At 38.8% G+C, this 17,825-nt stretch overlaps 1 protein-coding gene across 7 annotated transcripts in view; it reads right to left on the bottom strand.

Moving 5' to 3' along the window:
• TRIM33 (tripartite motif containing 33) overlaps positions 1-17,825 on the bottom strand; it is a 140,975-nt gene that overhangs the window by 65,083 nt on the left and 58,067 nt on the right. For all 7 annotated transcript variants that reach the window (XM_004263214.4, XM_004263215.4, XM_033435967.2 and 4 more), the window contains exons 2-4: positions 12,937-13,055; positions 12,374-12,518; positions 12,078-12,210 (exon numbers count right to left, since the gene is read on the bottom strand). In XM_004263214.4, coding sequence (XP_004263262.1) covers positions 12,078-12,210; positions 12,374-12,518; positions 12,937-13,055 — 397 coding nt within the window. The remainder of the gene's footprint in view (positions 1-12,077; positions 12,211-12,373; positions 12,519-12,936; positions 13,056-17,825) is intronic.

Genomic DNA, 17,825 nt, shown 5'->3' with positions numbered 1-17,825 from the left:
TCTCAAATTTAATATGGCCAAAACTTAACTATCAACTCCCTAAATACACCTAACAAACAATGTCTTCCCACAGTCTTCCATACCTCAGTAAATTCAATCCTAATCTTCCATTATTCTTGGTAAACTGAAAGCCAAAACTCTTGGTGTTATTGGTATCTCATACAACCCATATATCAGCAAATCCACATTATCTTTTTCAGGCATCAAGTTCAAAATATATTTAGAACTGGATTATATATTTATATCTCTAGTGTTAGTCTAAACCACCATTATTTCTTGCCAAAATTATTAAGAACAACCTCCTAACTTAATCTTGTGATTCTGTCCTTGCTCCTTTAATCTCTCACTAGAGCTAGTGCGATCCTTTTTAAAACAATCAGTCAAATTATTCCACCGCTCAAAAGCTTGAGCATCTGACTCAGAGTAAAAAGCAACATTCTTACCATAACCTACAAATCACTAAATAATTTGGCCCTTCCTGCCCCTGAACTCATCTGATAGCAATCTTCCCCTTGTTAACTGCACTCAGACCATACAGTTACTCAAAGATGTCAAATATGCTACTATCTCTGGCCCTTTGCACTTGCTTTCTCTCTACCTGAAGCATGCTCCTCACTGCCAAATTTAAGCAAGGCCTGCTCCCATTCTTCCTTCAGTCTCTACTCAAATCCCACTTCATCTCTGAAGCTTTTTGAAACCACCCTAATTTAAAATAAAAACCTACAAACCTGCATGCTCACATGCTCTGTTCCAAATTCCCAGCTTTATTTTTCTCTATGACAATTACCACCTGATATATTCACTATTTGTTTGACTCTACCATGAAAAATTAAGTCTTTGGGGACAGTGACTTTACTTTGTTCACAGAAATATACCATGCCTGGCACTCAATAAGCATGCAACTATTTGTTGAATTAATAAATGATTGTAAACGCTGTCCAATGATGAGCCAAGGAGTATAACAAGAGTAATTTCTTTTCTTGAACTTTTTTTCTTTTGGAATATGGACTTAATTCTCAATGTATTGATTCCTAATGTTTCTCATGTTCCATCAGGTATGTCAAAAACTTGTCAATATTATTTTTCAAATGACCTAATATAACAAATTTAATAGAAGTGGTTCCATTTTTTCCTGGAGACCTCCTTAATGGGGTCCTTAGTCCTCATGCTTCAGTCTAAACTAGCTCCTGCACAGCTGTCATCTGGGCATTCCCATTCACTTTCTTGGCTTATTAACATTTCTGTGGATCACATTCTCTAATAGCTCTCCAGAAAGAGGTGTATGGGAGGCAGTTTCTGAATCCTTACATGCTGAAAAATGTTTACATCTTACTCTCACACTGATTAAGTTTAGATATAGAATTCTAGGTTGAAAATCTTTCCCTCTCACCCCACAACTTTTTATTTTAATTTTTTTTATCACCCCCCTCAACTTTTGAAGTTACAGTTCCACCATCTTCTACCTCCTAGTATTGCTATTTTTAAAGACCATATTTAGATTTCCATTTCATTGCAGGTTACCTACTTCGATTCTTTGGAAACTCTGTTGATCTTCATTTTAACCCATAGCATATCGTCATCTTATGATGATGATACACAGCTTTGATAGAAGCCTTTTACTGTCAGCATACTGGGCATTAAATGGGTCATTTCAGATTGGCAATTCTAGGTTCGTAGGAGAATTTCTTGTATTATTTATTTGATAATTTCTTTCATTTCTTTTTCTATAATTTGTACTAGCTGGCAGTTGATCTCTTGTAATTTTTAAACCTTTTTAAAATCTTCTTTTTGTTTTATTTTCTAGGAGACTAAATAGAATTTATCTACCAAACCTATTGATTTTTTTCACCTATCATACTTCCAAGAGCTCCTTCTTATTTTAATTTTTTTTGGGGGGGGGTGCCACATTGCTCGGCATGTGGGATCTTAGCTCCCTGAACAGGTATCAAACCCGACCAGGGATCAGACCTGCACCCCCTGAAGTAGAAGCAGAAGCATGGAGTCTTAACCGCTTGACCTCTGGGGAAGTCCCTTTAATTACTTCTTTTGTGGAGATTCTATCCTTAATTTGTGACCAATAGCTTGCCATTTTTCAGAACATCATAATTTTTATTTCGCACTTCCTTTTGCCCTTGTATTATGTTATGTCCTTTCATGAGGGCAGCTGTGTCAATCAGAAACATGTACAGCTGTAGGGACTAATAGTGGCTCACATAACAAGACCAAATGTAGGCAGTTGATGGTGTTAGTTTAACAACATCAAAGTTAGAATCACTGAGATGATCTTGGCTTTATCCTCATGAGTATATAATGGTGTCAGAATTCCGGGCATCACATCCAAATTCAAGGAAGGAAAAAGGAGGAAGATGGATGACACCAGCAACATCTGTCCCTTTTGTCAGGAAGGTAAAAACTTTCTGAAAATCAACCTCTAAACAGAATTCTGTTTCTATTTTGGGGGCATAAACTGTGGATCAGAGGTACCCTAATGCCAGGAATGCTGAGAAAGGAAATACTTAGATTTTACAGTCTCTATATTTGAAGCCAGACAAGAGAGAGAAGTTGAGAATTCTCAACTATCCCACAATGGATGGCATATGACAGTGGCTCTCATCAAATGTCAGATGATCCTTCCATCCATTCATATCCTTTTATATTTAAATATACTTTAATATGTCAGTATTTACTTATTTATTTGGCTGCAATGGGTCTTAGTTGCGGCACACGGGATCTTCGTTTCGACATGCAAACTCTTAGTTGAGGCATGTGGGATCTAGTTTCCTGAACAGGGATCAAACCCAGGCCCGCTGCACTGGGAATGGGGAGTCTTAGCCACTGGATGACCAAGGAAGTCCCTAAATATACTTTAAAACTGCTCAGAATCATGTGTGAGAGAGAGAGCAGAACTTATGAACTGATGGGGTTCACTGTAAGGCCATCTTTTTCATCAGAAATGAACCCCAAATGGCAACATTAGGAGGCCTCTTCTAATTATTCACTTTCTCCAGAGTGACAAAGCCTCTAATTCCAGACAGCAGAGTAGGGAAGAATAGTGAAATGGAAAAGTTCACTACTGGCAATCTGGAAGCAAGTCGAGGTAAGTGAATGTCTCACAGTTTAGTGTGCAGATTGATCCTTTAATCTCCCCAATTTCAGCCAAGTACCTCATCCCCACCCTCAATCTAGACCTAATATCCCCAAGTCCAGGGCCTCTGATTCTACTTATCCAGAGAATAAGCCCAACTTTTGTGATACCTATCACCTCTAGATCCCGAGCCACCATAGTTTCTAGGAAATAAATCAAGTAGCTTCCTTTATATCTCATTTGCATGCCCTTGGGTGGTAGTTGGCTCAACTCTACTAGGTAAATCATCAGATCCAACAAATATTCAATCCATTTCCCTGGTTTTGAAAAATTAACTGAAACCTCCATTGGTGTCTCTTCTCTCATTCTTGTCCTTTATAAGTCTATACATTTTTTATTCATGTACTGTGAAGAGAATTACTAGAAGGAGGAGGGATAATGCCTTGGTTTAGCTAGAAATCATGAAGTGCTTTGAGGTACAAAATTTCATAAAGTTCTACAGATGTTTTCCTTTTTGAAAACAATTTATGAGGCCATAAAGAAAACCAAAGATCTCAATAAAGTGTTTTTTTTAAAACAAAAAAAAATAGGGAATTCCCTGGTGGTCCAGTAGTTAGGACTCAGGGCTTTCACTGCTGAGGGTCCAGGTTCAACCCCTGCTCAGGGAATTCCCACAAGCCCCCCAGCATGGCCATAAATAAATGAAATGTAACAGACTATTATTGAGCCCTTACTGTCTTAAGCACTTTACAGGTACAATTCTCAACTCAATCCTCACAGCCATCTTATAAGGAAGGTACTACATATTATTCATTTGAAGATACACACTCGCACACACACACACCAAAGTTCATTATCTGTATCACTATACTATGCAACAATCACCTTTAAAAGGGTGGGTGGGTGGCAGGGGACCCAAAATTCTTATATAGAGGAGGTAAGTCAATAATGATTCTGGAATGAGGCTAAATTTTAATCAAAGAAAAATTCACAGGCTTCCCTGGTGGCTCAGTGGTTAAGAATCCTCCTGCCAATGCAGCGGACATAGGTTTGAGCCCTGGTCCGGGAAGATCCCACATGCTGCGGAGCACCTAAGCCCGTGCGCCACAACTACTGAGCCTGTGCTCTAAAGCCTGTGAGCCACAACTACTGAGCCCACGTGCCACAACTACTGAAGCCTGTGCGCCTAGAGCCTGCGCTCTGCAACAAGAGAAGCCACTGCAATAAGAAGCCCACACACCGCAACGAAGAGTAGCCCCCACTCACCGCAACTAGAGAAAGCCCGCGCGCAGCAATGAGACCCAATGCAGCAATAGATAGATAGATAGATAAATAAATAAATAAATGAAAAATTCACATCTTTTTGATAAAGTCAAGATTCAGCATAAGAACCTAAAAGAAGTACAATGAAATTAAGCTAAGCAAAGAATAAAAATAAAAGAGAGGGCTTCCCTGGTGGCGCAGTGGTTGAGAGTCCGCCTGCTGATGCAGGGGACACAGGTTCGTGCCCCGGTCCAGGAAGATCCCACATGCCGCGGAGCAGCTGCGCCCGTGAGCTATGGCCGCTGAGCCTGCGTGTCCGGAGGCTGTTGCCCCGCAACGAGAGAGGCCACAACAGTGAGAGGCCCGAGTAACGCAAAAAAAAAAAAAAAAAAAAAAAAAGGAAATAAACTCAGCTATTCAACATTATAAACAAGAAAGAGATAGAAAACACAGATTTTTGTAAAATCTTTATGGTCTATTTCTAAGCAAGTATGTTTTTCTTTTTTTTATTTATTTTTAAACTTTTCTTAATGGCTTTTTAAAAAAATTATTTATTTTATTTATTTATTTTTGGCTGCGTTGGGTCTTCGTTGCTGTGCGTGGGCTTTCTCTAATTGCAGCGAGCAGGGGCTACTCTTTGTTGTGGTGCGTGGGCTTCTCATTGTGGTGGCTTCTCTTGTTGTGGAGCACAGGCTCTAGGCGCATGGGCTTCAGTAGTTGCGGCACACAGGCTCAGTGGTTATGGCTCGTGGGCCCTAGAACGCAGGCTCAGTAGTTGTGGCGCGCGGGCTTAGCTGCTCCGCAGCATGTGGGATCTTCCCAGACCAGGGTTTGAACCCGTGTCCCCTGCAATAGCAGGTGGATTCTTAACCACTGCACCATCAGGGAAGCCCACAAGTATGTTTTTAAAACCTCTACTAACTGGTGGGATTTTCTAAGAAAATACATATTATCATAATTGCATGAGTGACTCAAGAAGAGGTGGGAAACCCGACTTGATCAATAAGCATGTGAGAAGCTAAGTCCCTTAAAGAACTAGCCCTAAAAGGCCTGAAGTCCAGACAGGGAAACGGGGTGGGTAAGATGGAACCATAGTGTTAGGGAAGACAAGACACAGAAGTAAACTGGCTTTTAGAAATAGTTCTCCTGACAGTGTACTGTTAAGAAATAGCATTTGTAAAGGCAGAGAAGTTTAAAACAGGGGGTTACCTACTGTAAGAGTGCAAATGGGAGATAACAGATTGTGTACTAAAGAATTTAACCTTGCCCAAAGAGAAGTCTGGCCTTTGCCCTCAGCAGCTGGGAGGGTGTCTCTAAGCCCTTGAAATGTACTGTCTGACAAAAGTATCTTTGTTCACTTGAGGCCTTAGGCCATATGCTAATGATATGATTTCTGGTAGAGTCTTCAGGTCACACAGTCAGCTCAACCTCAGGAGGGGCTGGAAACCAGTCAATCATGTGGCCAGTGAACTACATCTACATGACAGAGTTCCAAAAAAAATTCTGGACACAAAGGCTCATGCAAGCCTTGATGGTTGGCAATATTCTCTTCATGCTGTCACACATTATTGCTAGGAGGAGTTAACTACATTAAGAATTCCCCTGAGGGGGCTTCCCTGGTGGTCCAGTGGGTGGGACTCCCTGCTCCCAGCACTGGAGTCCCGGGTTCGATCCCTGGTCAGGGAACTAGACCCTGCACGCATGCCGCAGCTAAGGGTTGGCATGCCACAACTGAAGATCCCATGCACCACAGCTGGGACTCAGCGCAGCCAAAATAAATGGATGAATAAATAAAGATTAAACAAAAAAAAAAGAATTCTACTGAGAAGACACAAATGGAAGTTCCACATTTAGAACTCTCCTAGACTACTCTGCTCTGTGTCTTTCCATTGGATGATTTTAATCTGTATCCTTTCACTGTAATAAATGTTAACTGTCAGTATACATCTTTCAGTGAGTTCTAAGAAATTACTGAATCTGAGGGTAGTCTTAAGAAATCCTGAACTTGCAACTGGTGTCAGAAGTGAGAATGAATAAGATAAATTAAAAAAAAAAAAAAGGAAGCGCAAATGGTTTTGGGGACCCCCAAATTCTGCAACTGGGTGTCAGAAGTGAGGGAGGACCTGTGAATTGTTCCCTAACTTCATAGTTGGCCTCAAAAGTGAGATTCACTAGAACCATCCTGACTCATTGAAACTTCTGGTTGGGAAGAGGAAGGAAAAGATGACAAGGGTTATGAACCTTTGATTCCTGGATGACTAGTCACTCATGGTATGGAACTACAGCTGCAGTTATTAGAGGTAAAAGTTATCAACAGAAAGAATTTAGAAACTGTAGCTCCAACTCCCTAGGAGTTGACTCCCTGGATAAACAAGAAAATGCAAACTAATAAGAAACAAGGTAATGAAACAATTCCTTGGTTATTGTTATCTGTAAAATAAAGAGTGTATTGGGACAGATCCTGACACTGGGCAAAGTTTAGATTTCAGCCAGTCTGAGCTACAGCCACTAGCCTCAGGGCCATTCCAAAGGGGAAAATTATGCTGGGAAAATAGACAGCACCTCTATGACCTCAGTCACAAAGTAGTCCGGGTTGAGGAAAGACAAAATCAAGAAACTAATGAAACGAGAGTTTACAATGCTAAGGAATTATCTCATTTTGTGGATTGACATTGTATGCTACCTGAAAAAAACCTTTACTAAAATATTGTAAGAGTGACTGATTACATAGAGGTAGTATTGTTGATTTTGAATGCTGCAGAATAGAACAGCAATGTTTGAGCTGATGGAGGACCCACAGCTCACTATGGAACCACAGATGGCTATACATAACCTAGATACACAGCAGGTGATTCCTGAGGGGACAGCTAGCTTGGTGGACTAGATAAAAGCCCCTGTGAGATTTTTTTACCCTCGGACAGGCGACTGTCCTTCTCCTATAAATGCCAAATAGAACTCCCCAGAAGAATTGGCTGATATGCTTCTCACACGCAAGCCACGCCAGATTAGCATTACGCAGAGCAGGATGTTCATCTACTGAGTATGCCTCCTACTAAGATCAAGGTAATAATGTGATTAAGGGGGACCCTTGTACATGGGCACCCCCATGTAATTTTACTGCTGCAAAACCTAGCAATAATCTGAGAAGCCTTATTAGATTTGTCTCAGCTTTATGGGCCTTACAGGTATTAAGAAAACTAGTGATTCATGAGAAAATAGGGAAAGACAAAGGGGAGAGTCAAGGGATTTATCCCAGCAGGATGGAAATCTTCAGGTGGCTGTTAAAAAGGGAAGGGGCGGGGGGCTTTCCCTGGTGGCGCTGTGGTTGAGAGCCCGCCTGCCGATGCAGGGGACACGGATTCGTGCCCCGGTCTGGGAAGATCCCACATGCCACGGAGCGGCTGGGCCCGTGAGCCATGGTCGCTGAGCCTGTGTGTCCAGAGCCTGTGCTCCGCAACGGGAGAGGCCACAACAGTGAGAGGCCCACGTACCATAAAAAACAAAAACAAAAATAACAAAAAAAAAAAAAGGGAGGGGGGGAAAGGTAGTGAATAAAGCAGACAATGATGGTGTTGAAACAAAGGTCTTAACGTAGCACTCTTGGGAGGTTGGGTGGACCAATGGGAGCCACTGCTGGTCCCCAACATTAAAGGGCATTAAACAACTGTTGTATTTACCCCAGTATGAAGAAATTTTAAAAGCTGGAGGGCAAAGATGACAATGAGAAACCTGACCTTGTACTGCCTGGAGCAACGATTCCATGGATCAATCAACCTGAAAACTGAAGGAGAGGCCAGGGTTTTCTGGCTCAACCCCAGCTGGAAAACACAAGGCAATATGCACTTGTGTGGGTAAAATAGCCAGGGGGTGGATAAGAGACAGTTCCGGGACTCCCTGACATGGGGGCCCAATGTGCTATGATTCTAAAACCTGCTGAAGACCTAATGGGAGCTAAGGTTAGATTGGGAGGAGAGGAATGGTTGATAGGATTAAGGTGATGAAAGTTGGAATACATGAACAGACTTTATGTGAAGTAGTTACATCTCTCCTTTATGTGACTATGTCACTGGAATGGATATTATGTCTGACTGGTACTGTAAAACAGAAGACATACAGGTTCACATTCAGGCGAGTCTTGATTAGACATGGTACATGGAAACCACTAAAACTGTCCAAGTCCAGGGACTTCCCTGGTGGTCCGGTGGCTAAGACTCCACGCTCCCAATGCAGGGGGCCCGGGTTCGATCCCTGGGTAAGGAACTAGATCCCACATGCCGCAACTAAGAGTTTGCATGCCGCTACTAAAGATCCCGCATGTCGCAACTTGAAGATCCCACGTGCCACAACTAAGACCTGGCACAGCAAAATACATACATACATAAATATTTTTTTAAAAAAACAAAACTGTCCAAGTCCACAGAAGTTGTAGACCTGAGACAGTATAGGATACCTGATGGATAAAATGAGATTACAACTTTAATGACAAATTAGAAGCTGGAGTGCTAGTATCAATGAATTCTTTGTACAATAACCATGTGTAGTTTCATCAAGAAAAAAAGTAAATGTTTCATCAAGAGTAACAGCAGACTATTAAAGTTTTAATAAAGTAGTGACACCATAGCATCAGCAGTCCTTGATACGGTTTCAACAATACAAAAAATATATACAGCAGACTAAAAAAGAGTGGCACTCAGTGACTGAACATGCAAATTTTTTTTCTAACTCTGAAAAAGAGCCAAACAGCAATTTTCCTTGATGTGGAAGGACCCTAATTTATGTTTACTATACTGCCACAGGGTTATTTCAATTCACCAGCTTACTGGTATGATTTGTTTAGAAGAGATTTAGACTTGATGCAGGTCCTGAGTGTAAAAATATACTATATTAATTTCATGATAATATCAGAAACTAAAAATGAAGGTAAGACTGACTCAGATGCAATGGCGACACACATGACCAAGAGAAGCTGTTGCTAAATATAGCAAAGGTCCAAGGACCTGTCCAAACTGGTGAAATTCTTAGGAATAACCTAGGCAGGAGCCACCCATGACATTCCAAAGGTGAAAAAAAAAAACTGCTTCTGCCACCTACCCCTAGAACTAAACAAGAAGCCAACATTTGGTTGGTATATTTGAATTTTAAAGAACACACCCTCCATATCTGGGAATATTACCAGCACCAATCTATACAACTACCCAAAAGAAGGTCATATTTGAACGGGGGCCTGAACAAAGGCAGCCATTGTCTGAACTGCAAAAAGCAGTCTTTCTCATGATGCTTTTGGGCCCCTGTGATCCACACTCGGACATGATTTTGGAAGTGTCAGCAACACGTACCTACGCAGATTGAAACTTATGGCAAAAACCTCTCAGTGCCACTCAGAAGCGACCCACCAGGATTTTGGACCAGAGAAGTTCTGGATACCATGGTAAAATTTATGTCATTTAAGGGAAAATTACTAGCTTGCCATTCAGCACTGAGACTGACTCTATGACTGAAGGACACAAAATAACCATGAAACCTGAAATACTCATAATGTCTTGGGTGACAGGGGAACACTCTAATGACGAAGGCAAGGCCCAGAAGCGTTCCACATAAACAGAGATGGTCTGTGCAGGAACATGCGACCAGGAGGATGCAAAGAAGTATTTATTGTATTTATGAGCAGGTAGCTGGCCTCTTTTCCTCTAAATATAACTTCTGAACCACCAGAGGAGCTGCTGAATGCTATGATCACATAGGTGGTGCTCTATAAAGTCTATTAGCTAACAAAGCTGCTTGGCTTATGGATGGTGGTTCCAAGGTGAACAGAAAGCATCCTGTTTACAAGGCCACCACTCTAACTGAAGAAGGTATAAGTAATAACAAATCATATTAATGAGGTGGACTGCATGCTGTTATCCCCTATGTTTGGGTTTTTACTGAACTCTGCAGCTGGTATTAGAAGAGAGGGTGGTCTTGTGGACTGTTTCCTAACTTGTGTACAGATGATAAAGAGAAAGAATCTGGTAAGACTCAATAATGAGCACTTTAAACTTTGACTATGGGGTATCTTTGAAGAGTGTTTTTAAAGGGGGTGGGGTGGGTGGGGCTTAACTACATGTTAGCCAAATGATACTGGCAGCAATGTGGACAGAATGAATTTGACAATATAAAACTCAAAACAGGGAGACTAGTTGTAAATGTGTTGTAGTAACAGGAACCTAGGCTTTTAAGTCCAGTGCCATTGGTTCTGCCATAGTCTATCCAGGAAAATCACAGGGTGAAAAAACGAAAGAAAAGGGAAGAACATTCAAGAGATAATTAGGAGTTGGCTATGAGTAGTAAAGGAAAGTGGTGAAGGAAAGGGAAGAATGGAACATGGTTAAACTTTGAGAGGAGTGGCTGAAGCTATTTGTTCACAGGATAAAGGATGCCATGTTCCTATTCTTTCTGTTTCGCACCATCAATGTAAAAAGCCATAAGAAATCTAAATGCTCAAAGATCTGACTGCAGCTGTGAGAAAGTAATTTAATGTCTTACTGAGATTACAAGACAAGGGTAAGATTTGGACCTCAGGTGAAGGCATTCACAAGATTAGTCACCTCAAGCAAAACATTAGCCAATTCATAAGCAAGATGAGACATTTTGTAACAAAGGATACAAAAGTTTAAAGTAGCATTTCTACACAAATGTTCTGTAAAACAGTAAGAGGTGCCTTGGAAAAGAAAAAAGAGCATTACCCCTATGAGGTCAAGTTTGAAAGATTCCATACACTGTATTCTATATTCTGAATACCACATGGGAGAAAATGAGCATATGGGCTAAAATAGATCTGGAGTTCAAATCCTGGCTCTACCACTTATGGGGACACCTTGTACAGATTACTAAAGCTTTCTGTAAGAACTCTCGCTCACCTTTAAAACAGTCAGGATATCAGTACCAACACTGCATGGGTGGTTGGTGTGAATTAAACAAACATGCACCATTAGGAAAACTGCTTGGCACAAACTACAGATGCAATACTTGTTAGTGAACAGAATTAATGTATCCCCTTCTTTTAGAGGATTCCAAAAAATTCTAATGGCTCTAATGAACTAAAAGCTCTAAGACATCCTAGAGTTAAAAAACAAATATTTAAGTGTGGTTAATCAAACTTAACACCTGACTAGAAATTTCAGTACTTTCCAGAACAGTTCAGATGTAACAGGCTGGTGATAAGTGAATACTATTGTATACTGAGGGTAAAAGAAGGTTGAAAGACAAAGCTATGTATTAATGAATTATTAATTATGCTACTTAGATGCTTATAAATCCCTAGTTTTTCTACAAACCGTATATCCAATATGAAAGCAGTATATTTATGCTTTGATGTTAAAATGGGTATCACTTAGCCACACCCATGGAAATATTACCTTTTAAGACAACAGCCCAGAGCCTAAATCCCATAGAACACTTGAAAAAAAGTGTATTTGAACCAGAGGCGTTGCATACAAAGAAATAATATAACTCCATTCTTGCAACCCAAATCCATGTACTGATACATTTTCAACAAATATCCATAAAACAATTAGGTATGAATATGGAAACCATTAAATAATTTATCAAAAATATATCTTGCTCTAAGACATAAAACACAAAACTGATAATTTTAAAATGCTAACAAAATTATAGAATACTTGCTTTAGGAAAAATAATTTTACAAGAACTTTTTATAATATTTCTTGATAAGCAATTATGACTTTTGTACCTATGTTCTTTGTGTTCCAATAGCTGACAGTCTCTACATGTCAGCCTATCACATGTTTCACAGAAAAGTTTCAACTGTTCTTGTTTGTGTACAGGGCAGAAAACAGGGCGCTGACCAGATGCTCCAACAGACTCTGCAGTAAAATAAAACACATATTTTTAAACTAAACAAAATTTTTGTCTAACTTTCTAAATTCTTACTGATATTGGTATCAAAAGCTTATAAAGATAAGTAGAAATGCTATAGAGGCAAAAGAGGGAGATTAATAGTAATCATTAAAACTGCTTCTATCTTACCTGAGACATCTTCTTTCTTCCTGATCAAGTGATCTTTAGTGAATTTTACTCTTTGATGTGCTTCAATACATGTCTTACATAGCCACTCTCCACATTCTACACAAAAGCCAACTGCACTTGCATTGTCTTCACAACTAGTACATACCTAAAGGAGGAAATAAATACTAAACTACATTAAATTTACAAAATATAGATCCACAAAACAAAAAGGTGAAAACTTTCTAACTTGCTCTCAAATATACTAATTCACTGTACCTAGAATAAAATTATTTTGTTATCCATTTCTCTTCAACAAAATCCTTTCCCTTCCAGATCAAACATTCAGGTAGGTAAAAAAAAGTCTCAGAATACAAAATCTATACAAGATTTGAATCTTTAAGTAATGACTTTTAATCTCATTTAACCAGGTCTGAGGGTGTAGAATAAAGATATCCTTCATTTTCAATTTGAAAGATGAAACTAAGGCATAACTACCCTAAATTATGTAACAATTCAAGCATGTTTTCTTATAATTCATATTTTCATATCAAGATAGGAATATAAAGAAAAATTGAGAAGCATACCTGTTCTGATTTCTCATCAGAACTGCTAGGAGCTTCAGATGTATCTTTCACAAAATAATTATCCACAAGGTCTATCTGTCTGCATTCTTGGCGGCATACTGGGCACCGTATTACACCAACTACAACACAAAACAACAACATTAAGAAATATTCTTCAGAAAAAATAAGGAGATTGTACACGATGCCTACATGGGAACTACTCATTCATATATCATAGACAAGAACAAAGAAATGAGCATTAAGAGCTGAGTAAAATAAGTTATTCCACTAAGTTATTACATTGGGGAAAAATGATACCTTATTTAGGAAGAGAAAATAAGCATTAATATGCAAAAAAACTTTAAGGTGCTTCGTTATTACACTATGTGGTTGTAATAACGGCCCCCAAAGATACCTAGGTCGTAATGCTTGGAAAACCTGTGTCACTTTATACAGCAAAGGAGATTCTGTGAGGGGGATTAAATTAAGGATCTTGAGATGGGTATGCTGTCCTGGATTATTTGATAGGCCATAAATGTCATCACAAGTGATCTAACAAGATGGAGGCAGAAGAAGATTAGACTACAGAAGAGGAGAAGGCAACTGACAATGAAAGCAGAGATTAGAATAATGTGCTTTGGAAACAGAGACACAGCCAAGGAATGCAGGTGGCTACTATAAGCTGGAAAAAAAGAAAAAGAAAAAGAAAATGGATTCTCTCCTCAGAGCCTCCAGAAGGAACAAGACCTGCCAACACTTTGACTCTAACACAGTAAAACTGATTTCACACTTCAGCCTTCAAGAACAATAAGAAAATAAAATGTATGTTGTTTTAAGACAAAAGTTTATGGCAATTCTGTTACAGCAGAAATAGAAATACACAATCTATACACAATCTATACACAAAATACACAATCTATCAACTTATAAATTCTGACTTTGTTCAGAACGACTTGAATTCATGCTAATGTGGGAAGAGAGATCTCTGTGACGTAACCTGCTAGTGTTCTAGCATCTATCAGAACGAATAAACCTGCTGAGGTTAACATATGGAAGTTAAACTTAACTGTAAAATAGCATCACAGTCAACACAACAAACTGACTACTATATGTCAGCCATAAAATTGAGAACACAGCATAACTCAATCCTTGCTTTTAAGAAAGGGTTCAAGACTAGGATATAATTTTTACAGTTTATACTATGCACAACTATAGGAAGCACCATACGAAGACAAGGCTATAAACAGTCCAAAGAGCTGTGCATACAGGAGGTACAGCTAAGTGGTAGTGAGACTTAGGTGGTGGGAAGAAGGAACTATATACTCTACTTACACTGTGTGTGTGTGTGTGTGTGTGTGTGTGTGTGTGTGTGTGTCTGCGCGTGTTTGTGTGGGCATTCACATTTGTGTATGTAATCCACTCCATTTTCTTTGAAACTTCTAAAATTAAAATACAGGAGAATTCCTGTATGTGCAATGATAAAATGTTTGAAAATTTAGGAAATCAAAAATTCTCCATGCTCTCCACCTTGATTTATGCTTGAGTTATGTGCTATATTTCCTTTGAAATCTTTGGTTATCAGTAGTTTTACTAAAATTTTGAAGAATCCACTTTCATCTGCTTTCTGGATTTCTTAATATAGGTTCGTAAGACACAGCTTGTTGATAGCATAGTTTTCTAAATGCTGCAGGTTTGCAGCCATTACCACTTCAAAGAGGTTTGAATGAGGGAACTTTTTTTCCTTGTTAAAACAGTTCCTGTTTCTATAGAAACTTCATTTCTAGATTAACCTTGATGGATGCGCTACCATAATTCAAGTATATAGTTCTTTTTTTTCTATCAACTACTCATTGTCATCCACTAGTAAAGACATTAAAGATGCAGCAAGCATCCAGAGGGCAGACAGTAGAAGCAAGAAAAACTACAGTCCTGCAGCCTGCGGAACAAAAACCACATTCACAGAAAGACAGACAAGATGAAAAGGCAGAGGGCTATGTACCACATGAAGGAACAAGATAAAATCCCAGAAAAACAACTAAACAGAGATAGGCAGCCTTCCAGAAAAAGAATTCAGAATAACGATAGTGAAGATGAACCAGGACCTCAGAAAAAGAATGGAGACAAAGATCAAGAAGATGCAAGAAATGTTTAACAAAGATCTAGAAGAATTAAAGAACAGAAAACAGAGATGAACAATAACTAAAATGAAAAAAACACTAGAAGGAATCAACAGCAGAATAAATGAGGCAGAAGAACAGATAAGTGACCTGGAAGACAGAATGGTGGAATTCACTGCTGAGGAACAGAATAAAGAAAAAAGAATGAAAAGAAATGAAGACATCCTAAGAGACCTTGGGGACAACATTAAATGCAACAACATTCGCATTATAGGGGTTCCAGAAGGAGAAGAGAGAGAGAAAGGACCTGAGAAAATATTTCAAGAGATTATAGTCGAAAACTTCCCTAAAATGGGAAAGGAAATAGCCACCCAAGTCCAGGAAGCGCAGAGAGTCCCAGGCAGGATAAACCCAAGGAGAAACATGCCGAGACACATAGTAATCAAATTGATAAAAATTAAAGACAAATTATTGAAAGCAACAAGGGAAAAACGACAAATAACATACAAGGGAACTCCCATGAGGTTAACAGCTGATTTCTCAGCAGAAACTCTACAAGCCAGAAGGGAGTGGCATGACATACTTAAAGTGATGAAAGGGAAGAACCTACAACCAAGATTACTCTACCCGGCAAGGATCTCATTTAGATTCCATGGAGTAATCAAAAGCTTTAGAGACAAGCAAAAGCTAAGAGAATTCAACACCACTAAACCAACTCTACAACAAATGCTAAAGGAACTTCTCTAAGTGGGAAACACAAGAGTAGAAAAGGACCTACAAAAGCAAACCCATAACAATTAAAAAAATGGTAATAGGAACATACATATCGATAACTACCTTTAATGTGAATGGATTAAATACTCCAACCAAAAGACACAGGCTTGCTGAATGGACACAAAAACAAGACCCATATATATGCTGTCTACAAGAGACCCACTTCAGACCCAGGGACACATTCAGACCGAAAGTGAGGGGATGGAAAAAGATATTCCATGCAAATGGAAATCAAAGGAAAGCTGAAGTAGCAATACTCATATCAAATAAAAGAGACTTTAAAATAAAGAATGTTACAAGAGACAATGAAAGACACTACATAATTATCAAGGGATCAATCCAAGAAGAAGATATAACAATTATAAATATATACGCTCCCAACATAGGAGCACCTCAATACATAAGGCAACTGCTAACAGCTATAAAAGGAAATCGACAGTAACACAATAATAATGGGGGACTTTAATACCTCACTTACACCAACGGACAGATCATCCAAAATGAAAATAAATAAGGAAACAGAAGCTTTAAATGACCCGACAGACCAGATACATTTAATTGATATTTATAGGACATTCCAAAACAGCAGATTACACTTTGTTCTCAAGTGCGCACGGAACATTCTCCAGGATAGATCACATCCTGGGTCACAAATCAAGCCACAATAAATTAAAGAAAATTGAAAGCATATCAAGCATCTTTTCTGACCACAATGCTATGAGATGAGAAATCAATACAGGGAAAAAAACGTAAAAAACACAAACACATGGAGTATAAACAATATGTTACTAAATAACCAAGAGATCACTGAAGAAATCAAAGAGGACATAAAAAAATACCTAGAGACAAATGACAATGAAAACACGACGATCCAAAACCTATGGGATGCAGCAAAAGCACTTCTAAGGGAAGATTATAGCTATACAAGCCTACCTCAAGAAACAAGAAATACCTCAAAACAATCTAACCTTACACCTAAAGGAACTAGAGAAAGAAGAACAAACAAAACCCAAAGTTAGCAGAAGGAAAGAAATCATAAAGATCACAGCAGAAATAAATGAAATAGAAACAAAGAAAACAATAGCAAAGATCAATAAAACTAAAAGCTGGTTCTTTGAGAAGGTAAACAAAATCGATAAACCATTAGCCAGGCTCATCTAGAAAAAAGAGGGAGAGGACTCAAATAAAATCAATAAAATCAGAAATGAAAAAGTAAAAGTTACAACAGACACCACAGAAATAAAAAGCATCCTAAGAGACTACGGCAAGCCACTTTATGCCAGTAAAATGGACAACCTGGAAGAAATGGACTAATTCTTAGAAAGGTATAACCTTCCAAGACTGAACCAGGAAGAAGTAGAAACTATGAACAGACCAATCACAAGTAATGAAATTGAAACTGTGATTAGAAATCTTCCAACAAACAAAAGTCCAGACCAGATGGCTTCACAGGTGAATTCTATCAAACATTTAGAGAAGAGCTAACACCCATCCCTTCTCAAACTCTTCCAAAAAATTGCAGAGGGAGGAACACTCCCAAACTCATTCTATGAGGTCACCATCATCCTGATACCAAAACCAGACAAAGATACTACAAAAAAAGAAAATTACAAACCATATCACTGATGAATATAGATGCAAAAATCCTCAACAAAATACTAGCAAACAGAATCCAACAACACATTAAAAGGATCATACACCACGATCAAGTGAGATTTATACCAGGGATGCAAGGATTCTTCAATATACGCATATCAATGTGATACACCATATTAACAAACTGGAGAATAAAAACCATATGATCATCTCAATAGATGCACAAAAAGCTTTCGACAAAATTCAACACCCATTTATGATAAAAACCCTCCAGAAAGTAGGCAGAGAGGGAACTTACCTCAACATAATAAAGGCCATATATGACAAACACACAGCCAACATCATTCTCAATGGTGAGAAACTGAAGCCATTTCTTCTAAGATCAGGAAAAGACAAGATTGCCCACTCTTGCCACTATTATTC

This window comes from Orcinus orca, chromosome 1 (genome assembly GCF_937001465.1).
Source record: "Orcinus orca chromosome 1, mOrcOrc1.1, whole genome shotgun sequence".
Classification (NCBI taxonomy): Eukaryota; Metazoa; Chordata; class Mammalia; order Artiodactyla; family Delphinidae; genus Orcinus; species Orcinus orca.
Note: the sequence above shows the minus strand (reverse complement) of the source record. Positions and strands in the feature narration are given on the sequence as shown.